Here is a 26,520-nt window from a genome sequence, read left to right as displayed (position 1 = left end):
CTACATTTCTGACATTCCTCAAATCTCCAGTATAGTTGTTTCACGGCAACTGGATTCTTGGGTACATCAGGAAAGCAGGATCCGCACTTCTGTCAGTTTATTGTCAGGCCTCATGAAATAAACTGTACAGTTTCAATAGAAGCAGGATCAGGATTATAATTAATTTCTTAGCCTGAGCACTGAAGAGGCAACTCTTTATGATTATCAAGTTGTCTTCAGTGTAATTTTTAATGTTGAATTACAAAGAAAGAAGGCAAAGTGCAAATAGAATTTGTGAAAGCTGCTCTATCCCTGCAAGATGGACATTTCTTCCTGAATTAATGTCAAGGGCCCAGTGTTTGTCAATCACCGTGTTTAGGTGCTTGCTTGCTTATCTATCTATTTATTTATTTATTTAAGTAACATTGTGTCCAGTAAAGTTCACATGCAAGATGATCGGACAATTCATTGTTTAAACTATCTGCTGCCTGAGAGTAATTGGCCCATCCCTTTGTAAAATCACGTGCAAAAGTAAATTGTACAAAAGCACAGCAATGCATGTCTGCATAGTGGAGAGACGAACTATATCTTCTCTGGTTTGGGTTAAAAAAAAATAAAAGGGTTAGATCTCTGAAATAATTTAAATAACAGATCACATAAGCACAGGGAAAATAACCTTTTTAGCCTGGGAGGTGAAATACTACATTATTTTGCATATCATATCTAATTGAAAAGAGAAACTACGAGGGTATGATGCACTCTGTCCTATGGACCTGTTTCAACTCATTCTTCAGTATAGAAAGTTGCCTCAATATGTCAATCAATGAATGCACAGGCTTGGAAGGGATGAGGTAAAGCTTTAGTGTTATTGTGCTTTTCCCTGGCAGATTTTCATGTAATGTACTTGTTTGGTTTATTAAAAATGTGTTTTCCTGCCCATTGTAGGGAGTATAGTTCAGGGGAGAGAAGTTGCTTGTGGTGAGTTTTTTTTTTTTATTTGTATGCCTGTATCCCGAAGGTATTACGTAAGGTATATTTTGAATGTTAATTTCCTGCATAAAAGTTGCATTACTGTGTAAGATGAGTCATTAATTATCCCATATAAACTTGTGAATGTACAGGAATAGGAATGTACATGCAAGAGAACTTAAGAGTTGGACTTTGACCTACTTTTAAATTAGATTACAGTAGTCATTCCAATTCCAAGTTTCCAAATAATGAAAGAATGGCATTCATGATAAACATCTGTTTAGTTTCTGATTTATGTTTGTTACAGATAGGAAAAACGGGAGCCTATCTTCAGTTCCTCAGTATCTTGTCCAGAATGCTGATTAGACTGACGGAAGTGGATGTTTATGATGAGGAGGAAATCAATATTAGTAAGTTGTTGATGAAGAGACATTTGCTTCTGGGGATTTTTTTATATCACATTGTTAATTGGACCAATTGTTGACGAGTTTATCATGTGCTTTTCACCTTCACGTTGTAGTTTATTTACATTACTGCAATCCATTTAAAGTTCTTAAATTAAGTAGTTAAGGATTTTAACTTCTAATTTGGAATCCTGTGATTAGCTAATTTCTCTCTATTTAGAGCTCACTCCTTCTCTTAGCACATCTCTGTTTTTCTTAGAAAGTTGGCAGCAGCATTTATGTATGTTAAAAATAGTTCATCTCATGCTGAGAAACAATATACTGACTTTAAGCCTTGAATGATTATTTTTTGGTCAAATGCAAAAAAGGAGGTTAGTTGGAAACGTTCACAGATTTATAACCATCAGCAATACTGTCACTATATTATCCATTTTAGGTAAACAAGACATCATATGAATGAGAAAAGCACATACATACATTCCTGCTTTCCAGTAGTTGATCCTATTCTAAATTTCCAGTTTTTTCAGCATATTCCTCATTCCCCTCTTTCTCCAGATGTAATTCTAGACGTCTCTGAGGCTCTGCTATTTACTTTGATTAGTCACTTTCTACAGTGGTTTATTTGATGTTTTTTTTACTCTGGGGGGTAAAATTCTCCCCTGTGCAGAGAAGCAGTACAAAAGCTTTTGCCTCACGTAAGTCTCATTTAAATTCTTGTTTTGAGTGCTTACATAGAATCGAAGAGGATCATACATTGTATGCTGGCTAGCCCCCTGCATGGGGAAGAATTTCATCCTGTGTGAATAGCTCTGCTTGAGTTTCCTATTCCCTTCTAGTGTCCAAGCAGCAGATCCTCAGCTGGTGTAAATGATTATAGCTCCAGTCACTTCTGTGGAACTACGACAGTGCAACAGCTTAGGGTCTGCTCCCAAACACCTTGGAGTCCTTACTAGTGCAGGAGAGTACAAACCAAATTCCCTTAACTGAAAACTCCATCTCCAAAGTGTATTGAAGTCAGCAGAGAGACACCTGCTGACTGGTCCATTTTACCAGTAAAATCCTTGCTGTGGTGCTTTTATTATCTCTGCATATATGATTCCAGATGGCTTCTGACAGGTGCTTTTGCTCTGTTTTGGCAGAATTGCATTGAGAGGTGAGGAATGTTGAGTAATTGATCAGGTGTTCACTAGTTTTTCTGCGGAAAACAGCTTCACAGATATTGTTGTCTTAAAATAGTAAAAGAAATAATAGTACAATAATAATAATTAATAACCTCCTAAACTATATGAATAGCATAAACTTGCTCTAGGTTGGGGTATCTTTCTATGCAATCATCTGAACCTTTCAGTTGATTTCACACATCTCTTTATAAAAGCATTCTGTAAAACTGGAGACATCATTCAATTTATTGTAAACTGCATGTTTTGGGTTTGGTTTTTTTTACTATTCTAGAACTCCAAGAAGAATCAGATCAATGTTATCACCAGCCAGGAGACATGTGGCCTGATTTGGAGACATTTAAGAAGATACCTTTTGACTACACTATTCATGATCCGAAATATGAAGATGCAAGTCTGATTTGTACAAGGCTTCAGAATATGAACAGTGACGGTCAGAATTTAAAATATAACAGAGAGAGATGCATGTATTTATTTATTTATTTGCACCCACTATAGACAGTATGGATGGAATCCTGGCCCTATTGAAGCAAATGGCAAGACTCCCCGTGATTCCAATGGGGCCAGGATTTCGTCGATATGTAATTACAATTTACAGAGCTATATTGTTTATAGTTTTAACATGAGGTTTGAATTGAAAAAGGATTAAAAGTTTGCCAGATAAGGAACAACACATAAGGATGAGCAGTGTGAGTGTTTTGTGGTATGGAAGTTATGTAGCCTTTCACTAGTAAGGCCCTGATCTTATAAGCATGTATGTATCTGAGTAAATTTACTCACTTGAGTTGTCCCATTATGTTTCAATAAGACTACACATGTATGCAGGGCTGGTTCTAGGAGTGGGCAAGCAGGGCAGTTGCCCGGGCACCAACTTCTGGGGTGCCAAACTGCTGTGGCGCTCGGCTGGTTTTTTCCCTCCACTCCTGATTGGCCGGCTTTTTTTTTTTTTGGTTGTTCCACTGCTAGGGGAGTGGGCCCAAAAACATGTTCTGCCCTGGCTAAGGTTAGGATTGGACTGTGGGCCACCAGTTTGAATGTGGTCCAGTGAAGTAGTGATCCATTTGATTGCTGCTTAGTGGGCTGTGTGGAACAAGGTGGTGTCTCAGTTCAGGACCCAATAGATGAAAGTCCACTTCACAGTGTCACTGGACACACTCCTCATTTGGTTCTGACATCAATCACATGATAGCGACTGCCTGTCCTGGCAAACCTGAGCTGGATTGAAAGCTGTGAGTGAGAGGTGAAAGGTTCTCTCTTATTTTTTTGAATTGACAGGCTTTTCTATCGGCCCAACCCACATAACAACTGCGGATTGTACATGCTTGTGCTAATTAATTTACCCCCCTGACACCTGTGTGGTAATTTCATTGTCCCCATGTTGCTGATGTGGAGCTGATAATTTTATGCCCAAAGATGCAGATAGGCACCAAGTGGGATTTACAAAAGTGCTTAAGTGGGCTAGGCACCGGACTCCGACTGACTTTTTTACATCTCACAAGGTATCTATATGCATCTGTACATGTCTTAACACCTTTGTAAATCTGCCCCAGAGATATTAGCACCAACATTTCCAAAAATGGCCTTTGATTTTTAGGTGCCTCTATTTTGAGGCACGTTGGGCCTGAGTTTCAGCTGGAGCTGTGGGTGCTCAGCACAGTTTGGGTATCTAAAAACTAGAGCACTTGAAGGTGACTTGCCCAGAGTCTCACAATAAGTGTGTGACAGTGCCAGAAACAGAACCCAAGCCCCAGTCCATTGCATTAACCACAAGAGTGTCCTTCCACTTGATATCCCATTACTAATCCCGCCCATCATCCAGTCCCTGAACAGTTACATGCTAGAACATGTTCTTAAAAATGTCACATAAAAGAAATAAGTTGCAGAGCACATTTTAAACTGTTCTCTGTGAAAGCAGAGATGGTGTCTTCCTCTCTGTTTTTTCTGTGCCCAGCACAAGTCAGCATGCAGCAAATAGTAGTCATAATAATAATAATAATTTTGCTTTACCTGCACCTCTGCGTTATTATAAATGAGCACAAACTACCATGACTTAAATCTAGTTATTTTCTCTCCCCTTCGATACACACCTAATAAAATCTTCTACGCTCAGGCTGAATATCTATTTTGTTTGGTGTTACCACTGTCCCTGCAGGCTTATGACGATTACATGAGCAGTTTATTCACCACAGGGGGATATAATAGGCTCTAGAATATACTTAAAATAAATACAGTCCATTTTTTAAAATTTATAGACAGATCAATGGGCAGAAAACAGGAGGACATGTATATGCGCCGTCAGACAACTCGAATGAGATTATCTAAGTACGCAGCATACAATACATACCATCACTGTGAACAGTGCCATCAATATATGGGCTTCAATCCCAGGTATCAGGTAAGTCGTGCCTAATTTGTATTTAGGATAATAAATCTGTAGCAGATCTGTAAATTACTTTAAAATACTGTAAAATGCTTTCTAGTATCAGTACTGGTACCCAAGCTGCATATTTGCTCTATAAGCATTTCCATAGAGAACTTATGGATCGATTCTGGGCCCTGATACTGCAGTTGGATCTTTGCACTTGCAATGAGCACCAGCGAAGTCAGTGGAGCCCTGCCCAGGCACAGGGATCTGCGTGAGGGGATTGGATTGCAGGTTTGGGATCTTTGTCGAGACAAAATGTTTTATCTTAGTGATAATTAATTTTTGATAGTGGCAGCAGTGCAGGACAAAAGCACATTGTGAATATCTTCTGGTATTCTTTGAGTACCCAAATTCATAGCTGGTGGGGTCAGCAAAGGTCGTGAAGGTCAACAGTTTCACTCTGTGGACTTTGCACAACTGTTCCTTGGATCATTCCAACTGACCTATGAAAGGCCATAGTCACGATTCTATAGTAACCGCTATAAATGATCATTGATTTCCCAGCAAACCTTCCCCGAGGGTTTATTAACACTTGCTCGGGGGCAGAGCAGTTGCTGAGGGTAGTAAGTTGACTGCTGCAGGGAGCATTTTATACACATCATGTGGACTCTGATTATTCAGACAAACCCTCCAGTTCGCTGCTCATTAGAATGGCCGAAAAAGGCATCAGCGATGCAAGTGCTGCAGCTGTTGTATAGCACATGGCGTTACTGAGGGTGGCCCACAAGCCTTGCCATCTTTGATGAGACAAAGAGCAAATTGATGGCTTCAGGCCAGGAATCTGGGTAAATTGTTTGTTTAGTGAATATGTTGGGCTTGAGCCAAATGTCACTGATTCGTATTAATATGAGTTGTGAGGTAAAAAGTACCCCAGTGCCCTGTGTGGTTTCCTTCTGATTTGGTGCTGACTTAGTGATGTCCATGAACTGTTCTGTGCTCTCTTGGGAAGCCAAGTTAGAATCTAATAATCAGATCTGTCCTTTTGTCCCCCTCAGCTTTATGAGTCCACCCTGCATGCTTTTGCCTTTTCCTATTCCATGCTTGGAGAGGAAATCCAGCTGCATTTTATCATCCCCAAGTCAAAGGAGCACCATTTTGTCTTTAGTCAACCAGGAAGACAGCTGGAAAGCATGAGGTTACCGCTTGTCACAGATAAGGTAGATGGATAATTATATTTATACTCACATATGGGGCATAGACGGGGCTGATCTAAAGATCTGTAAGGCAAGATTATACTTTGGCTTCACTACTGGTCCTGCTGGCAGGAGATGGTGAGAATGGTTTGGCAGTCAGTTGTTTCCTTCTCCTTGCGTGCCCTTGCTGGAGAGGGAGACAAGCTCCAGAAATGGCTTGGAATGCAAGGTCCCAATCAAATACTTGCTTTGCTCATAATTAAGACTATGATTTTGTCATGGATATTTTTAGTAAAAGTCAGGGACAGCTCACGGACAATAAACAAAATCATGGAAGACATGACCTGTCCCTGACTTTTACTAAAAACATCTCCGACAAAATAGGGAGGGAGGAGGATCCAGCACTCTGTCCCCTCTGCCGTGGCTGGGAGCTACAGGGACCCCATTGCCCAGTGGCTGGAAGAGGTCCCCCTGCCGCCCTGTGGGGCTAGAGCTGGACAGGTCCACCCACTGCCCTGCAGGGCTGGGAGTTGTGGGGGGCCCCTTCCAGCGGCAGAGGCTGCCCCTGGCCACTGAGCAGTTCCGGGGTACCTCTGCCACCGCTGCTCATGACCAGGAGCTGCAGGAAGGACCTCACCGCTCACGGCCACTGAGCAGCTCTGGGGTCCCTCTGCCACCGTCCCCAGTGGCTGGGAGCTGCGGTGGCGGGGGGTGGGGGGGCAGCTGCTCACAGCAGCTGAGTCACTACAGGAGGGACTCCTGCCAGCGATAGAGGGCAGCTCAGGGGTTGCTGCCACCGGCGGCGAACAGTCAGTTGCAGGAGGTCCTGTCACCCACAGCTGCTGGGCAGCTGTGGGAGGGTCCCCCGCCCCACATTGAGGCTGGGTTGCTGCAGGGTCCCTCACTGCTGGCAGCGGCTGGTCAGCTGTGGGGGGTCCCCAATGTCACAGAGGTCGCTGGAAGTCACGGTTTCCATGATTTCCGCAATCTCCATGACATAATCATAGCCTTACTCATAATCAAGGCTGGTCCTTGGCAGACACTGTTTGTGAGCTGGGACTATGACAATTGGAAATTGTTGTGCAGTGACTCAGAAGATCTCAGGGTTCTGGATAAAGACACTGAAGAGAGGATGGTCTCAGCTTTGAGAATAAAATGTACATGTTTTTGTTTAGCCTATGGCTAAGTAAGAGGAAGCAATTTATCACTGGCTTGCCTGTCCTGTCCTGCATAAGTGGTTCCACCAGATGACATACAGGAGAGTTTTGAAAGAATCTCTCTAGTGACTGTGCAGCGACTCATGGTAGCTTCAGGGAAGACAGCTGCAGAGGTTACCAATCTGACAAGTCTGTCTTGTCTCTGATATGAGCATTTACAATGACCCCTGCAAGCCCTGAACAATCTCTGCTGATTCAATGAGGTATAGTCTTTAGACTGCTGGAGCAATTTGTGGAATGGTAGTAGCAGCCGAGATTTTATGGTGCAGAAGGTAAGCTGTCCACAAACAACACTGATTGATCCACACTGCATCCTTCACTTTTGGCAAGGCTTATGACTAGATAGGTAGGAGCATATTTTTTAATATACATCTGCTAGCCTGTAATCAAACTTGAAGTTACGCAACACCTTTTATCTGAGAGAGAGAGTTGTGTTTTTCAGCTTATGAGAATACAAAATTATCCCAATTTACTGTGTGCCACCAGAAGCATCCTCAATTTACTAGTGGTTATTTCATTGGAACTAGGTGTCAAGTCTCCACAGATTCTATTCCGATCCCTGTCTCTGATCTGCCCTGAGACCTTTGGCAAATCACTTAATTTCTCTTTTTTTTTTTCATCTGTAAAAATTATATAATACTTACCTACTTTATAGGGTGTGCTGCTGTAAGACTTAATGCATGTTTGCAAAGCGCTATGAGATCATTGGATGTAGGTCACTATAGCTGTGTGAAGTTTTATCTTAGTCTTTTTCTCATTATTCTTTCACTTCTCTTAATGTTTGATTGCTTTCTGTTCTTCTATTCTTTACTTTCTTTTTCCTTCCTCAGGGCCTATCAAGCCACCGAGGATGCTATATCCCTGGTAGATCAAGATTTAGCAATCCCATCTGGGGCTATATGTATCTATCCCTCCCTTACCAGCCAATCAAGTGATCAAGGCCCTTTTCTTTGTCACTTGACAGAAGTTGTTCTCTTCCAACTCTTATAAAAATTCCCAATTTCTCTTTTATTTAGATATTAGGCCAGTTTCTCATCTGGTTTAAATCAGCAAAGCTCCATTGAAGTCACTGACTTATACCATCTGAGGATCTGGCCTTCTTTGTTTAAATAATATTCAGCATAGTACAGAGACTCATCCTTCATTTTTGTATTTACTTTACAGAGTCAGGATTACATAAAAAGCCCCACTTTTACTCCCACAACTGGGCGTCATGAACATGGACTTTTCAACCTGTATCATGCAATGGATGGTGCCAGCCATTTGCATGTTCTAGTTGTCAAGGAGTATGAAATGGCCGTATATAAAAAATACTGGCCGAACCACATCATGCTAGTGCTGCCGAGTATTTTCAACAGTGCTGGAGTAGGTAGGTACTAGGGGGGGAAAAAGAAGGTAAAACACATATGTTATTGCACAGAAACCCTCACCGAGAGGTTTGTCATAAGTGATCTCTTGCAACACAATATATCTCACCATCCATATTGTGCGTCAGAAACCACACCCTCCTTCTTTACTGTGATAGGTGGTTCTCTGTATTGTACCCCACGTAAATGCAAAATCAATTAACACCTGATAAGTCATTCATACTTAACCCTATAATGCTAACATTAGTGAAGTAGACATGTGACTCTGGGGCATTTTCTCAGCAGAAGATCCTTGGCCATGGGACATTTGTCCGTGGGAGGAACTGCAGCATCTCAAGGCAGTGGAACTTGAGCAGGACTCATAGCTGACTACCATAGCCCTAAGTGAGTTTGGTGCTGGCCAGGGATGAGGAGTGGATGTGGTGCCTAATAAGGCACCGATCCCGTGCATTTTTTAGGTAGCGTCTGCCAGAAGAGTTTCTATAGAGCACCCAGAGTCTGCTCTGGTGGGACCCCCAAGGTGGAAAGACAGAGGAAATTATGGCTGTCGTCACTTAGGTGGGTCCATCCCCATGTGCAGTGGCTGGTGCCAGGAGGTGTCAGTGGAGGTAAATCTGTCCCTCGTAGTTTAAAGGCATCACATAAATTTCCACCACAGAAATCAAACTCATCTCATTAGTTTCCTCAGTGGTGTTCCATGTGGCCTTAGCAGCCTGATGCAACACCCACACCTGTCAGCTCAGTTGCATTTGGTATGGGATGGTGACAAATTGACTCTGGAACGCTTTAATCACCAATGTTCAGAGTGAGCGAGCCACACTGTGCTCCATGAACATTTGAAAGGTTGTCACTTATCAACAAACAACTCCTGCCCCTGCCACCGCTACCTCCCATCCCAGAATTTTCCTCTTGTTTATGCTGTTTTTGGTTTCAGGTGCTGCGCATTTTCTAATAAAAGAACTGTCTTATCATAATCTGGAACTAGAACGAAATCGGCAAGAAGAACTGGGGATTAAACCCCAGGATATCTGGCCTTTCATTGTCATTTCGGATGATTCCTGTGTTATGTGGAATGCAGTAGAAATCGATTGTTCAGGAGACAGAAAGAGGTAAAACAGCATAATTAAGGAACATGATTTTTTTCAGTTGATCACTTTAAACTCTCATTACGTATGACTGAGCACATCTTGTTGAAATGACATCATGGAGACAGCAAGGCTTTTACTCTTTGTAACAAGTAGGGTATAATATTTGCCTGGGGACAGAGAAGTATTTCTTTATATATTTGTCTGCATGTAACCCAAAGGGTAGTGCCCATCTGTGCCCCGTCTACAGCTTCAGCCATACAGCTCGGCACTTCAGTTCAAGCTGGAGTGACTCATGCTTTTGGCTCTGGAGTTCTGTGGTTCAGACGCAGTTGTGTTGGCCAAGAGAGGTGGCAGTCACATGTACAGTTGATCCGGATTCAGTGGTGCAATGACTGCAGACACACATGGATGGATTTTGAGCAGCAGGCTAGAACTTTTATTTTGCTTTACCACAGGGGAGGGGCACTACCTGCCCATCATCCACACTCTCCTATACCAGGCATTAAGTGGTTCCAGTGCAGGGGTTACAAGGCTCCTACCATAAAACCCATCATTGAGGTTAGGCTCTCCTCAACTACCCCCGCCCAGGACTCAGCTCTCTCTGAGTCCTACCCCCTCCCCCACCCAGAGGACAGAGGATGCAAAAGGGTGGAGATATCGGGCCTCATCCCACAAGGGTTACAAGATCTCCCCCTATCCCATGAGCCCACGGCCCATCAGGAAAATCCAAGGTCTTTTACTTCTGGGAACCGTGCGCTGTATCCTTTTAACCACACTGGAAACTGGCCACAAGTTGAGACAAATTAACAGTGCAACCCAGTACCTCAGTTAGGGACTAAGCACATTCCTACTTAATAGGGCTGTCGATTAATCGTAGTTAACTCACGTGATTAACTTAAAAAAATTAATCGCGATTAATCACAGTTTTAATCACACTGTTAAACAATAGAATACCAATAGAAATGTATTAAATATTTTGGATATTTTTCTAAATGTTCATATATATTGTATTCTGTGTTATAATTGAAATCAAAATGTATATTATTTTTTATTACAAATATTTGCGCTGTAAAAATGATAAACAAAAGAAATAGAATTTTTCTATTCACCTCATACAAGTACTGTAATGCAATCTCTTTGTAGTGAAAGTGCAACTTACAAATGTTGATTTTTTTTTGGTTACATAACTGCTCTCTAAAACAAAACAATCTAAAACTTCATAGCCTACAAGTCCACTCAGTCCTACTTCTTGTTCAGCCAATCACTAAGACAAACAAGTCTGTTTACATTTACAGGAGATAGTGCTGCCCTTTTCTTATTTACAGTGTCACCAGAAAGTGAGAACAGGCATTTGCATGGCACTCTTGTAACCGGCATTACAAGGTATTTATGTGCCAGATATGCTAAACATTCATATGCCTCTTCATGCTTCGGCCACCATTCCAGAGGACATGCTTCCATGCTGATGACGCTTGTTAAAAAAATAATGCATTAATTAAATTTGTGACTGAAGTCCTTGGAGAATTATATGTCCCCTGCTCTGTTTTACCTGCATTCTGCCATATATTTCATGTTATAGCAGTCTCGAATGATGATTCAGCACATGTTGTTCATTTTAAGAACACTTTCACTGCAGATTTGACAAAACGCAAAGAAGGTTCCAATGTGAGATTTCTAAAGATTGCTACAGCACTTGACCCAAGGTTTAAGAATCTGAAGTGCCTTCCAAAATCTGAGAGGGATGAGGTGTGGAGCATGCTTTCAGAAGTCTTAAAAGAGCAACACTCTGATGCGGAAACTATGGAACCCAAATCACCAGAAAAGAAAATCAACCTTCTGCTGGTGGCATCTGACTCAGACGGTGAAAGTGAATATGCGTCAGTCCGCACTACTTTGGATTGTTATCGAGCAGAATCCATCATCAGCATGGACGCACCTCCCCTGGGCTGGTGGTTGAAGCATGAAGGGACATATGAATTTTTAGCACATCTGGCACGTAAATATCTTGCGACGCCAGCTACAGCAGTGCCATGAGAATGCCTGTTCTCACTTTCAGGTAACATTGTAAACAATAGGTGGGAGCATTATCTCCTGCAAATGTAAACAAACTTGTTTGCCTGAGCGATTGGCTAAACTAGAATTAGGACTGAATGGACTTGCAGGATCTAAAATTTTACATTGTTTTATTTTTGAATGCAGTTTTTTTGTACATAATTCTATGTTTGTAAGTTCAATTTTCACGATAAAGAGATTGCACTATAGTACTTGTATTAGGTGAATTGAAAAATATGATTTCTTTTGTTTTTTTACAGTGCAAATACTTGTAATCAAAAGTACATATAAAGTGAGCACTGTAAACTTTGTATTCTGTGTTGTAATTCAAATCAATATATTTGGAAATGTAGAAAACATCCAACAATATTTAAATAAATGATATTCTATTATTGTTTAACAGTGCGATTAATCGTGTGATTAATTTTTTTAATCGTTTGACAGCCCTAGTATTTAACCTACTGTGGCTCAAAGGTGCCAAGAAGATGAAAAACTCCCTTGCCCTCTGCGAATTGGCCCTATGGGAGAAAAAATCCTTTCTTATACCCAATGGCCGAAAGGCTAGACCCACAGCATCTGCTGGCCGGATTCCTGTTCCTAGTTCTGGGTGGGTAGGGTGGAACAGGGCCAAAAGAGACACCACATGGTGCTGGAGCTGGGGGATGCAGGTCGCTCAGCATCCCTCCTCCTGACTGGCCAATTGGTGCCAGAGACTACCAGGAGGGAGGACCTACTGAGTGTGTCTCAGCAAGGATCTCCCTCCCTTGCTGCCGGGTCTGTCCCATTTGCTGCTACCCTCATCAAGGTCACGTAGCCATAGATGCACATGGGTGGCATTCTGGGTAAGGCTTTTGAAGGAACTAAGGGAGTTAATTGAAATTCTGGGGAAGCTGGCCACCTACCTCACTTTGGCTCCTTTGCTGGTCCCAGCCTATGTTACTTCTACTTTATTTTGCTTTGCAAATGATAAAACAAGTCTCTTAGCTTTTTAAAACAGTACTTGATTGGGCCAGTTTTATTTATTACCAGAGCTGTGCTAAAATCAGCAGCTTTGGTGTGCAGGGATTTGGAGAAGTCTTTTTTTCTGTTTCAATTTGTATGCTTAATTTTATGTCAAATCCCAAAACAAAAGCGAAGCTCAATCAAAACTGAGAAGTTCCATGTGGTTTTGTAATGGGCAAATGGTAAACAAATCTTCCCAGGATCACTTGGAGCAAGAGTCAGGTTAACGTTAAACATTTACAAACCTTAATGAACATATTGAGAAATCCAGACTGAGTTTCAAACCTATAATATCAACCCAAGCTAAAGGAACTTTAGGTAGTTTCAGATTGTGATTAGAACTGAAGATGAAGAGGTAGGTCTAGCATCACTGCTGCCTGGTTAATATGCTCATATTTATAACTATTGTAAGATACTGCTCAGATGAACTGGATGCTGATTATTTTTTATACACTTTGAATTTGAAACATTTTTTCCAACCTACTGTAGTGAATATACATGGACTGAAAGGAACGTTTCCTTGAAGCAAATTCTGCAACACATTGAAGCAACCCCTAATGTCACTCACTACGCCTTGATTGGTATGAGGAAATGGTCTAGTAAAACAAATAGTGGTGAGATCAGGGAACCATTCTCCTGTTGCCATGTACATGACTTCGTCATGCTGAATGTGGATCTGACTCAGAATGTCCAATATAACCAGAACAGGTGAGTGAATCCATAGGCACCTCCAATGTAGAGCAAGGACCAAATCATGCAGCCTTCACTCTGGCTGAGCTCTCTCTCACTCGAGCTGGATTTCTCAGGAGACTGCTAATAGAATAGAGATAAAGTTTACATATAAGTTGCTGGTTCAAACCCAGCCCAGGTAAGAAGTGGCTAAAAAGGACTGTTCTCTCTCTCCAGATAAGCTAGGCATACTCTTTAATTAAATACAATAACTTTAATGGGATGAGAACAATAATAAGAAAAACAACAAAAACAAATCCCTCTAACATTGATGGAGGGCCTTTAGGGAGAAGTTGCATCCAGCCCACTCCATTCTTGGGTTCAATCTCCAACCCACCTTCTGCCCCATTTTTTTTTAACTGGGCCACACAGAATGTTCCAGACCTTAAAGGTGCCAAGCAGAGTCACTGTGGTTCTTAAAGCTCCATTCACTACAGATACCACTTGACAGCTGTTCATTAGCCCATATGAAATAGTGAACTTAGTCCAGTTCCTAGAGGACAAGTGTTCACATCTCAAAATCACCAGCACATTTGCCACTAATTGTCAAAGGCACAGGGCTGAATAGGATAAGAGACTGTCACCTCTAGAAGTGATCTTTCCAAATCTAGATTGAGGCATATTTGTGGAGAAGCATCTCTGCTTTAACTATTCTATGGATAAACAGGTGACTTAAATCTTCAAGTCTGTCACTGGCACTTTTCAAGAGCACTAGAAACTTATCCACATGTATCTCCTGGTATACAGTTGTGTTATCAGGCTGTTTAGCCTGTGAGGGCATAGTACATTTTCACACAGAGTGTTACCATTTGAGGCAGTTTTTGAATGGAAAGCTGAGTGCTAATCTAAGAAAACAATAATCATAGGATTGAATAAATGTAGAGCTGGAAGGGACCTCAAGAAGTCATCTAGTCCAGCCCCACCTGAGACAGGACCAAGTAAACCTAGACCATCCCTGATAGGGGTTCTTAAAAACCTCCAGTGCTGGGAATTCCACAACCTCCCTTGGAAGCCTATTCCGGAGCTTAACTACTCTTATAGTTAGAACATTTCCCCTAATATCTAACCTAAATCTCCCTTGCTGCTGATTAAGCCCATTATTTCTTGTCCTACTTTCTTTGGACATAGAGAATAATTGATCATGTCCTCTTTATAACAGCCCTTAACATATTTGAAGACTGTTATCAGGCCTCCCCTCAGTCTTTGTTTCTCAAAACTAAACATGCCAATTTTTTTTAACCCTTCCTCATAGATGAGTGTCTCTAAACCTTTTATCATTTCTTGCTGCTTTCCTCTGGATTTTCTTCAGTTTATCCACATCTTTCCTCAAGTGTAGGGCCCAGAATTGGACACAGTACTCCAACTGAGGCCTCACCAGTGCTGAGTAGAGTGGGATAATTACCTCCCTTGTCTTCCGTAAGACACTCCTATTAATACACCCCAGAATGATATTAGTAATTGCATCACATTGTTGGTTCATATTCAATTTATGAACTCCAGATCCTTTTCAGCAGTATTACCAGCTCGCCACTTTCTCCCCATTTTGTAGTTGTGCATTTGATTTTTCCTTCCTAAGTGTTAGTACTTTCATGCTTGTCTTTACTGAATTTTATCTTGTTGATTTCAGACCAATTCTCTAATTTGTCAAGGTTGTTTTGAATTCTAATCCTGTTTTACAAAGTGCTTTCAACGTCCCTCAGCTCGGTGTTATCTGCTCTTCATTATCTATGTCGTTAATTAAAATGTTGAATAGTACCGGACCCAACAATGCAATAAAGCAGAGTAATATTAATGTATAGAGTGATGCAAAAATGTCAAGAATAAGGTTTTATGCTAGTTTACACTAGCAATACTTAACCTGTGGGTGTTTAATCACTGGTGACTCACTGGAGTTCTTCATGAAGCTGTCTGTTAAGGCTTGGGCAATATTGTGTGACATTCCAAGGATGAATTGGTAGTGAGAAAACATGGCATTTTGAATCAAAAAGAGACACAGTCATCCAGAGATAGCAGAGACACATGTGAGTATCAATCAACAGAGTATGTATCAACAGAGCCATAATTTTAAAAACTGATAGCTTTAAATGGCAGATTATTCACTGAGCTGTAAATAGAACCAGTCCTCCTGTAATCTTTATTTTGCTGTTTTGGTGAATGCAAAAACAACGAGGAGTCCTTGTGGCACCTTAGAGACTAACAAATTTATTTGGGCATAAGCTTTCATGGGCTAGAACCCACTTCATCAGATGAAGTCCATGGAAACCTTTACACTGACCTTATTTGTATAAATACATGAAAAAATGTGAATTGCCTTACCAAACATGAGCTTAGTCTAACAAGACAATTTAACTGACAGCAGGATACCAAGGGAAGAAAAATAACTTTTGAAGTGGTAATGAGAGTGGCCCATTTCAGACAGTTGACAAGAAGGCATGAGTAACAGTAGGGGGAAATTAGTATTGGGGAAATTATGCAGTAAATCTATTTTACAAAATGCCTGTTACATAGGGATTTTCTGACTTCTGAGAAGCGATGTGTGAAACAAAAAGCACAGATCCAAATCCTGGATCAGATCCTCATACTTCTAAAAGTCATTCCAGTTCTCTTGTAGAACATGTGTATTTACAATCGGAAATAGAATCCAGATTACCCAAAGATGAGGGTACTTGGGTGTGGCCCATTTTAGAAGCTTGAGCTGCTAACTCTGGTCTGAATTCAGACCAGGACTGATAGTTTCCATTTGGTTCCATCTCTAATTTGAAATGGGCCAAATCCAACATAATGAAATTTTAAGACATAGATGAATTTGGCCCATATTGCTTAACTGTAGCTCTTTGCAATGCTGTTGGATGAAGAAGTGATTCTGTGGCTTTTAAATGCTTGATCTCACTGATGTAGACTGATAGCATTTCTATCAGAGGGATGCTGAAAATTTCAACAGTTACATGCTCCTTGTTACAGAGGAGAAATATATGGTCAGAGACCTGTACCTCTGTGTGTCTCATCTGGGGCCTAATCCATGTCCTTTGAAGTCCATGGAAACCTTTACACTGACCTTATTTGTGGTGGGATCATCCTCCTTTCTGCTTGTACAACCTGCCTCACTGTAGTATCTGAGTGCCTATATGTCTGCTAATGTTCAATAACAAGCAGTGTTTATTAATAGCTCTGGTTTCCACTCCTGCTAGATTTATGTGCGATGATGTTGATTTCAACCTGCGTGCCCACAGTGCCGGTCTTCTGATCTGTCGGTTCAATCGCTTCAGTATCATGAAGAAGCAAATTGCAGTAGGAGGACATAGGTCCTTCCATATTAAGTCTAAGGTAAAAGTTGAGAATTACGTTTCGTTGTTAGTTATTTGTTTGTGCTGTCATTAACCTTTAATTTAGAGAGCTGAGGTTTGTTGATGTACATTCCATTGCCAGAAATGGGACATGTGTGCCATTAGATTTTTTTTTTAACATGAAACTCTTGGAACCTATAATTCCCACAGCATAAATGTACCCTAACCTCTAGTCAGTCATCTTCCTGTGTAACGTCTTAAACCACCTTTTTTTTTTCAAACAAGAAAGCATTTCACTATGAATTTGATGTAGAGCGGTTGTAAAGTATTACTTAATAACTCCTCCTTACACCATTTCATGTTCAGGAAGAACTTTTTGAGTCAAAGCAGAATCCAAAAAGCTATTCAAATATAATTAAACTCCAATTTTCTATGGATATCTGAAACCTTTGGGTAACAGGAGTTTTGGATAACCAATTTTTGGTCGCTGTATGCATTTTGGATTTTTGGGACAGAGATGCATTTTGTACAACCCCAAATTCAGATGATTGGGGTTTGGCTGATCAGGATTTATCGATATCACAACGTTTTTCCATGTAGGTATCTGAAACTCCAGTTTCAACCGCACCTGCTCAGTACATCTGTGCTCCTGACAGCAAGCACACCTTCCTGGCAGCACCTGCTCAACTGCTACTTGAAAAATATCTCCAGTACTACAGCCATCGCTTCTTTCCTCTTTCACTGAAGAATTATAGCCATCCAGTGCTATCTGTGGATTGTTACCTTAACTTAGGACCGCAGGTACTGAACAAAATGATCTTCAAGTAGCTCTGCAGTTTAGGCCAGCCCATATTTAACCCAAGTGTTGTCCTAGTTCTCTGATATATTCCTTTGGGATTTTTACATGGCTTCTGAACAGTATAATATTAGATTGTTGTGATATTTAAAAAATCAATTTGTAAGTTACAAAAAAGAAAATGAATGATTAGAAGCTATGAATGAATATGCACACTAAAATAAAGTGCACAGAGAACAATCCTACAGTTGTAGTAAGGAATAGTTATAGTAATTTAGTCTGTGCTTTGTATTCAGGTCTCAATTACCAGTGCCTCAGAATTGTTTTTTCTATCAGTGTTTCCTCAACTTAATATAATAACTTGGCCATTTATATAGCTCTTCCCGCCTACAAAGCATATTACAAAATTGACCAGTCCTCAGAACATCCCTGTAAGCTACTGTGCACATTTTGTTAGCTCTAGTTTATTAATGGGGAAACTGAAGCCAAGAAGTGAATGCTCCACACAAGAGCTCAGATTAGAACTGAGGAGTTCCTGGCTCCCAGTCCTGTGCTCGGACTGTGCCCCTCTCTAAAACCAAGATACATATTTGGACTCAAATGCAAATCAAGTATGAATGATGCTAGCAGGTTTTTTGGTAGTATTTTGGGTTATTTGTTTTTGCCTTCCCATCCAACTGGAAAACTACATGAAGTTCAAACTTGGTAGACCTGCCAATTCATCTTCCTCTCCGAGTCAGCTGTATAACAGACTTCAGAACTCGCTCCACCCCCAAATGCTCCAAGTCCTTAAAGTTCCTTTCTGGCTGACTTGTGATAAGCTGAAGTACCCTGGACACAAAGTCCTATGTGGAAAATTTCTTTATTGGGGGAGAGCGACAAACCTGTAAACATCTCAGTGAATCTCCAAGGTTCTTAACTGGCCTGAGAAGTCTGAGTGAGCAGAGAGTTTTGGAAAGCGAGAGGCTCCCAGTCTCTAGGGAAAACCTTAGGACTTAATCCTGTATATACTTATGGACATACATAACTTTACTCACATAAGTAGTTTCATTGACACTTGAGTAAAATTATGAACCTCCAAAAGTGTTTGCTGTATTGGACCATACAGGGGTGTGTGTGTGTGTACAAATGTGCAAGGCATGTCTCAGATTTGTTTTTAAGGGGAGAGACAGTTGTTGAGGCATGTAAATCCTGCCAGGTCTACCTAGCTCTTTATACAGAACTTTTTTTTTTCAGCAGAGGGATTTTTATTTGGGGGCAGTGGGGATGCTCACAAATGGTTGATCACAAAGACCATTCCTATAATTAGGAAGGATTGCTAAATTTTAAACTGTTGCAGACATTCACACCTCTGTGCAAAGCCCTAAGAAGCAACACTACTTTGAAGTCCGAGGAAAATTAATTTCTGCTTCCTCTTTCCTCCAATCAGATTGCAGTTTGCTACGTGAGTTCCCGACCTCACTCTCTGAACATCAGTTGCTCTGGTTTGATGTTTAGTGGACTCCTGCTTTACCTCTGTGACTCCTTCGTTGTAGCTAGCTTTTTGAAAAAGTTTCATTTCCTGAAAGGTGAGCTGCAGAATGATTGTTACAAATTGCAGTATTTGTCTGGTTTGGGGTTGCCAAATCCACCACTGGGCAGAAACTAAATGATGTTTTGCCTTTGTACATCAACCAGGTCCAACTCTCCCCATTTGGGATCACACCAATCCAGCACTACAGCAGATTAATACCTACATCCTCATACAAGTATTATTAGTTCTATAGATTTTTGAAATTAGGCAGGTACTGGTGCGTCCATACCATTGAATTACCTAATGTATATTCATAGATATTCAGTGCATGTTCACAGATTGGGTACTTGTGTGTATGCAATAGGCATGCAACACTGTATGCTTACAGTTGTGACCCTCTAATTTTCAAAATCTTACCCATAAGATTCTACTCAGTATATCATGGGGGGAAAGGATGGGTTGTTTAATATTAATAATAAATAATAACCAAACGAATCAATTTAGTCTTCAGGGTTCCAGACTGACGGCACTGGAGACTGATGTCCTCTATCTACAGTTTTCAGAGTAACAGCCATGTTAGTCTGTATTCGCAAAAAGAAAAGGAGTACTTGTGGCACCTTAGAGACTAACCAATTTATTTGAGCATAAGCTTTCATGAGCTACAGCTCACTTCACCCAATGAAGTGAGCTGTAGCTCACGAAAGCTTATGCTCAAATAAATTGGTTAGTCTCTAAGGTGCCACAAGTACTCCTTTTCTATCTACAAACAAGCAGTTTTATTGCCAGCGTCTCCCATGCTACGCTGCCACTGTGTTGTAGGCCTTATCTACTCCGGGGATTTGTCCCAGTTGCAGCCATCAGTGGCCAGCCACTGGTGCTGCTGCATTGTTGCAGATCTGTGGACAGGCAAAGCTGTTATAAACTACCATTTGGATCAGTACAGCTTAACCCAGTTTCAAGCAGGGGTATGCTAGACTGATACAAGTGATGGAGTATCGTGGTTTCGCCTCGGCAATGGTGGTTGGCTACTGAAGACTGAATTCTGTAGCATGGACAAGGCCTTAATCTTGACCTGGAGGAACAGGGCTAGAGATGGAAACTTTAGGAGTGAAGGTCAGTTAAGTTTCCACCTCCAGCCCTTCTGGTAGGAAGATCCAATGTTCACAGAATCAGAGAGTGCTGTCCCCTTTTTCCCTTAAGTGATAGATAACTAAGGGGTTCACTCTCCTTCATTTTATAGTCCAGTAAACCTTAGAAATGTATCATTCTGAAGAGTATCCCCCGATAAAGTCCTTCTCCCCTGCTGTTTGTCCTTTCTTGTTGACATCCTTTCCCTCTGCTGGCTTGTGTATAAGTGTAACTTTCATTGTCTCTGGCCTCACCTTGCTCAACTGACATTGGAGACCCACACAAAACAACGTTCCTTTGTCTAGGACATTCCTTTTATCATGTCAGCCCCCAAAACATATTCTAGTAATGTATTTCCAGCACACATATATAACTGTTTACACACCATCCGCACACAGATCATGACCAGCGTTTCACTAGCTTTCGTTTGAGATTTTAGTCAATATACTTCTATAATACAGTAATATTGTATAGAATCCATTGATTCAGTTACTTATTCTTTGGGGTTTAGACCTTTTCCCCCCAGGGTGTCTGGACCATTCCTGCAGAGCATAGCACTTAAGCACATGCTTAAGTATCCAGCCACCTCAATCTCTTTTAAGATTTAGGTGCTTGGCTGAATTAGGACCCTGTAGTCCCACTGCAATAGGTAAGGTACTTCTTAGTGTGAATAAGGGTATCAAAATCTGGCCCATGGAACTGTCACAAATGTAAAGGCTTGTCTTCACTACGGGAGTAAGTTGACCTAAGTTACGCTACTCCAGCTGCATAAATAACATAGCTGGAGTCAACGTAGCTTAGGTCGACTAATCCTGATGTCTTCACTGTGCTGCATTGATGGAGACGCTCTTCGGTCGACTTCCCTTACTCTTCTTAGAGAGCTGGAGTACCAGAGAGTCGACCAGAGAGCGCTCTGCCATTGATTTATCAGGTCTTCACTAGACCCGCTAAATCAATCCCTGCTGCATCACTTGCAGTAGCGTCAATCTCCCTGCTGTGAAGGCCCTAAGGCTGGATCATGATCTATCTGAAGTACTAGATGGATCCCATTATCATAATGTCTAAGCACCTTACAGTCTTTAACGTATTTATCCTCACAACTTCCCTGTGAGGTACAGAAGTATTGTTATTGCCATCTGAAAGATGGGGAACTGAGAGGCCAAGTAAGTCGCCTGAGGTTGCACAGAAAGTCTCTGACAGAGCAAGGAATTAAACGTGGGTTTCCTAAATCCCAGACTAGTACCCTAAGCACTGAAACATCCTTCCTCTCTCTTCCAGGCATAGAACTCCTACTGAAGACAATTAAGAGCTTGCAGGACCAGGTTGATGATTTAGAGAATAAAACAAAACACTCATAATTGTTTGTTTTAACCATTCATGTAGGTGCCACCTTGTGTGTTATTTGCCAAGACCGCAATTCTCTTCGCCAGACTGTTGTCCGGCTAGAACTAGAAGACGAATGGCAGTTCCGACTGAGGGATGAATTCCAAACTGCCAACGCCAAAGAGGACAGACCACTTTTCTTTCTGACTGGACGACATATCTGATAGAAAATGAGCAGGCTTCCTGAACTGTCTAATGAGAAGAGGTAGTACGAGAGGCTGAGTTCTCAGTGCTCCCAAAAAAAAAAAAAAAAGCCATTTGAGAGGCTCTGTGCTCTGAAACATTCAAGCATATGTTTCCTGAGGAGCCATCAGCTGAGCAATTTTGAAATATTTTTATTAAAATTATATTTAATCAACTAATGTGTGTTTTTATCACCAAGAATTGGAAGTGACTCTTCTAATTTAATTACCCAGTAGAAGTAATTCCTGATACCTGGGAAAGAGGTACCGACTTACTACTTTACATGGTGGAAACATTTCTGGATAAGAAGAGAGATCACATTTCTGTCAAAACAGAAGGCACACAAAATGTTTCAAAATTAAGATGTTTAGAAACAGTTTTGTACAATTAGGGAATGTAAATTTAGAGAAATAGGGAATGTACATTTAGAAGTAGACTTCGTTCTTTTTAAGTCTTATTTATCTAGAAGTCAGCACAAGACATCAGACCAAATTTTGGATTTTACAGGAAATTTTACATTCTGGTAATAGATTGCTACTGATCGATACAAAGAGGCTTTTTATACCTAAAGGTGTAAAATATATTTTTTATGCAATGGGAACTGGTTGTGACCATAACTATGGTGTAAGTGTCACACTGAATAATTTTATCATACAGGATTGGGGGGGGGGAGAGGTGTAATTAAGGTACCTATGTTTGGTTGGTCAAGAAAGAGCACTTTGAAGTAGACTTACGAAAGAAGGAGATGTGAACATTTATTCCAGAACACTTGAGTATCTGGGACAAAGGATAAGATAGCTGAAGAGGATTAAGGGAAAGATTAGCAGCAACCAAACTTTGAGATAAATAATTTTGAGCTAAATGAACTGGTGCTTTTAGTTACAGATGAATTTGTTGCACTGGCTTAAGACTTCAAAGCAGGCCACGAGGCAATTCAGACAGGAGATGCGTACAGCACTGAAGTCCAAATTCCAAATACCCTCCTAGAATGCTCTCTTGCTAAGGCACTTCAAAAGAGCTGGGCAGTCAGGTGGCATCTTTGCTGAGTATATGTAGAAATCTAAGAGGATGTTTAGAAAATGCATCATGCAGTTTAGTATTTAGCACCCTGGTGTGTTAAAATGTAGAGTGCATGCTGAAAACACCTGGTTATATTTATAGACATACTCCCCAAAGCTGCAATCCCAGAACTTCATGTTATCCTTATGGAGTCAGTGGCTCTGATCCTTGGCTTGGCCTAGATACTCTATGCCAAGTGTAGGCATGAAAGGTGGCACAAATGTCACCAGAAAACCCTTTATAATATGTTAATCCTCTCTTGACTGGCTACGCCAACTATAGGACCATTTTGTGCTCGTTGAGTAGCATTAAGTGGCTATAATGCATTTGAGGGATTGTAACTAAGACACTAATAATCTGTGCCAAAGAGCTGACTTAGATTTATTTTCAGGAAATAAAAATAAATTAAGCGATTGTGAGAGATTTAGGATAATGTTTACACAATTGTTTTTGTAGAAAGTGATATGCTTGTATATTTCATTGTGCTTCTTTTGGAGTAAGAACTTTCTTTTTAGTTTTGTTTTATTCTGTGTAAATAGTATTTCCTGTGCAGTTCCCTCCATTTGATTAGTTATTTAAACTTTTTAAAGGGTTGTAATATTCAGGTCTTACTCATCCTTTATAAATAAAATATGTACTGCATGGACAGGTGTCTGGGTGATGTGTGGCCACTGTCAAATGCTCACACTCACAGGGGAAAATTGCATTGGCAAAAGGAAGCTAATAAGATTTAGGATTGCCCTGCATGCGTCAAGAGGAAACGTTGTGCTGTTTACAAGCTTTCAACAGTTCAGGACTTTTGGGATAGATCCAGGATTATGGATGCAGGGAACTCATGACATACAAACGTAAAACAAGTTTTGAAAACAGTTCAAAAATATGAATCAAAATCAACTTTCTGTAAATGCAATCTCTGTATCTTGGGTTTTTAGTTATAAAATCTACTTCACAAGTCTTCCAAACCTGCATTTTCTCCAAATGATGATATTAAATATGCAGTGATACCATGCATAATGTGAAAAGAGGCCATTAAGTACTAGCTACATTGGAATAAAAAGTTTTTCAGCTCTGTGTTTTCATAAGGGCTTGCATTATATATTCAGTTTTCCTTATATAGTTGACCATCTGTTTGGCGTTTCCTGCCATGAATATACTGGGCAGAGTCTTTAAAAACAAAGGTTATAAAGAAATGCAATAGTGTTTAGCAAATCCCTAAATGATTCTTTCTTTCTTTCTTTCTTTCTTTCTTTCTTTCTTTCTTTCTTACACTAGCAATAGTCAAACCTTTTGATCTGACCCTGAACGCAGACATTTCAACAAATATCTGTGAGACAGAAAAGTACAATACAGCCTCTAAATAAAGCAAACTTAAAACTGGTTGCCTGCACATGTAGGTTATGCCTGGATGGTGTTGTATGCTGTATACTTGGCATGGTACAATCAGTTCTGTCCAAGCAAAGCCCATCTAAGTGCTAATCATCTGTGCTTAGTAGTCAGCCTTTGCTCTTCTCTGAGTGCTAGTCCCTATGGGTATTCTCTGTGGGTGTGAATTTTCTCCATGAGTCCAGGATTGGAAGATTTTCAATAGGAGTGTAGATCTGGTGAGCTCTTTCCCAGAATGGACAGAAGGAGGCGCTATAACTGCGGTGAATAGAGCATCCCGTCATAGGAGGGAGCTGGTGAGTCCATTCAGAGATGCTGAGATAAAAGAACTAGGTGCAGCCTGTGGAAATTTTGTGCTGAGTGCTTTCTATTTGGTGCAATACCTAAGCTTACAGGCACCTCCAGCCTTTCTGCTATGGGTTGCTGTCCCTTTAAGGCCAGGGAGTCTGGGAGTCATTGTCCCCAGGTGGAGCACATAACTGACATGGCCTTGTGACTTCCCACTGGGATATAAAGCATCAGCCTTCTTTCAGCAAGGGTAAAGTGAAAGGCGAGCAGGGGCTGTCTGAGCGGGCCAACTTAGTGGCTCTGGGAAAGAAGCTACTAAGGCCATGGCTACACTACGAAAGTACTCTGATTATACAGCAGTCGATTTTTGGGAAAAGATTGTATAAAGTCGCGTGCATGCGTCCACAGTAAGCACATTAATTCGGCGGTGTGCGTCCACAGTACCGTGGCAAGCGTCGACATTCCGAGTGGTGCACTGTGGGTAGCTATCCCACAGTTCCTGCAGTCCCCGCTGCCCACTGGAATTCTGGGCTGAGCTCCCAAAGCCTGATGGGGCCAAAAATTTGTTGCAGGTGGTTATGGGTAAATGTCATCAGTCAACCCTCCCTCCTTCCGTGAAAGCAACGTCAGACAATCATTTCGCGCCCTTTTCCCTGGATTGCCCGAGCAGATGCCATAGCATGGCAAGCAAGGAACCCGTTCAGCTCTCCACAGCAGTTATGACCATTGTAAACACCTCTCACATTATCATGCAGTTTATGCAGAACAAGCACCTGAAAAACCAGGTGAGGAGGCGATGGCAGCGCGGTGACAAGAGTGTAGAAGACATGAACACAGATTTCTCTAAAACCGTGGTCCCTGGCAATTTGGAGATCATGGTGTTAATGGGGCAGGCTCATGCCATGGAATGCCAATTCTGGGCCTGGGAAAAAAGCACAAGGTGTTGGGACTGCATAGTGTTGCAGGTTTGGGATGATTTCCAGTGGCTCCTAAACTTTCGCATGCGTAAGGGCACTTTCATGGAACTTTGTGACTTGCTTTCCCCTGCCCTGAGGCTCAAGAATACCAAGATGAGAGCAGCCCTCACAGTTCACAAGCGAGTGGCAATAGCCCTGTGGAAGCTTGCAAAGCCAGACAGCTACCGGTCAGTTGGTAATCAATTTGGAGTGGGCAAATCTACCATGGGGGTTGCTGTGATGCAAGTAGCCAACACAATCATTGAGCTGCTACAATCAAAGTTAGTGATTCTTGGAAATGTGCAGGTCATAGTAGATGGCTTTCCTGCAGTGGGATTCCCTAGCTGTGGTGGGGCTATAGACAGACTGCATATCCCTATCTTGGGACCGGACCACCTTGGCAGCCAGTACATAAACCACAAGGGGTAATTTTAAATAGTGCTGCAAGCACTGGTGGATCACAAGGGACGTTTCACTAACATCAACGTGGGATGGCCAGGAAAGGTTCATGATGCTCACGTCTTCAGGAACTCTGGTCTGTTTAAACGGCTTCAGGAAGGGATTTACTTCCCAGACCAACAAATAACTGTTGGGGATGTTGAAATGTCTATAGTTATCCTTGGGGACCCAGCCTACCCCTTAATGCCATGGCTCATGAAGCCGTACACAGGCACCCTGGTCAGGAGTAAGGAGCTGTTCAACTATAGGCTGAGCAAGTGCAGAATGGTGGCAGAGTGTGCCTTTGGACGTTTAAAGGGTCGGTGGCGCAGTTTACTGACTCGCTTAGACCTCAGCGAAACCAATATTCCCATTGTTATTGCTGCTTGCTGTGTGCTCCACAATTTCTGTGAGAGTAAGGGGGAGACTTTTATGGTGGGGTGGGAGGTTTAGGCAAATCACCTGGCCACTGAATACGCGCAGCCAGACACCAGGGCAATTAGAAGCACAGCAGGAAGCACTGCGCATTAGAGAAGCTTTGAAAATCAGTTTCATGACTGGCCAGG

At 41.4% G+C, this 26,520-nt stretch overlaps 1 protein-coding gene across 9 annotated transcripts in view; it reads left to right on the top strand.

The window, feature by feature from the left end:
• Positions 1 to 22,005, top strand: part of GREB1 (growth regulating estrogen receptor binding 1) — a 150,367-nt gene extending 128,362 nt beyond the window's left edge. For 8 of the 9 annotated variants that reach the window (XM_075126411.1, XM_075126410.1, XM_048845527.2 and 5 more), the window contains 11 exons: positions 1,256 to 1,358; positions 2,805 to 2,963; positions 4,783 to 4,925; positions 5,951 to 6,112; positions 8,470 to 8,674; positions 9,607 to 9,781; positions 13,304 to 13,522; positions 16,732 to 16,867; positions 17,428 to 17,628; positions 19,053 to 19,191; positions 21,648 to 22,005. In XM_075126411.1, the coding sequence (XP_074982512.1) occupies positions 1,256 to 1,358; positions 2,805 to 2,963; positions 4,783 to 4,925; positions 5,951 to 6,112; positions 8,470 to 8,674; positions 9,607 to 9,781; positions 13,304 to 13,522; positions 16,732 to 16,867; positions 17,428 to 17,628; positions 19,053 to 19,191; positions 21,648 to 21,811 (1,806 nt within the window). In that variant the 3' untranslated portion in view covers positions 21,812 to 22,005. Of the gene's footprint in view, positions 1 to 1,255; positions 1,359 to 2,804; positions 2,964 to 4,782; positions 4,926 to 5,950; positions 6,113 to 8,469; positions 8,675 to 9,606; positions 9,782 to 13,303; positions 13,523 to 16,731; positions 16,868 to 17,427; positions 17,629 to 19,052; positions 19,192 to 21,647 lie in introns of those variants that run through there. The other variant, XM_075126412.1, reaches the window with a different exon arrangement.
• Positions 22,006 to 26,520: the final 4,515 nt, after the last annotated feature.

Source organism: Caretta caretta, chromosome 3, assembly GCF_965140235.1.
Source record: "Caretta caretta isolate rCarCar2 chromosome 3, rCarCar1.hap1, whole genome shotgun sequence".
NCBI classification, from domain to species: Eukaryota; Metazoa; Chordata; order Testudines; family Cheloniidae; genus Caretta; species Caretta caretta.
The sequence above is the reverse complement of the archived record's forward strand: the minus strand, read 5'-3'. Positions and strand labels throughout refer to the sequence as shown.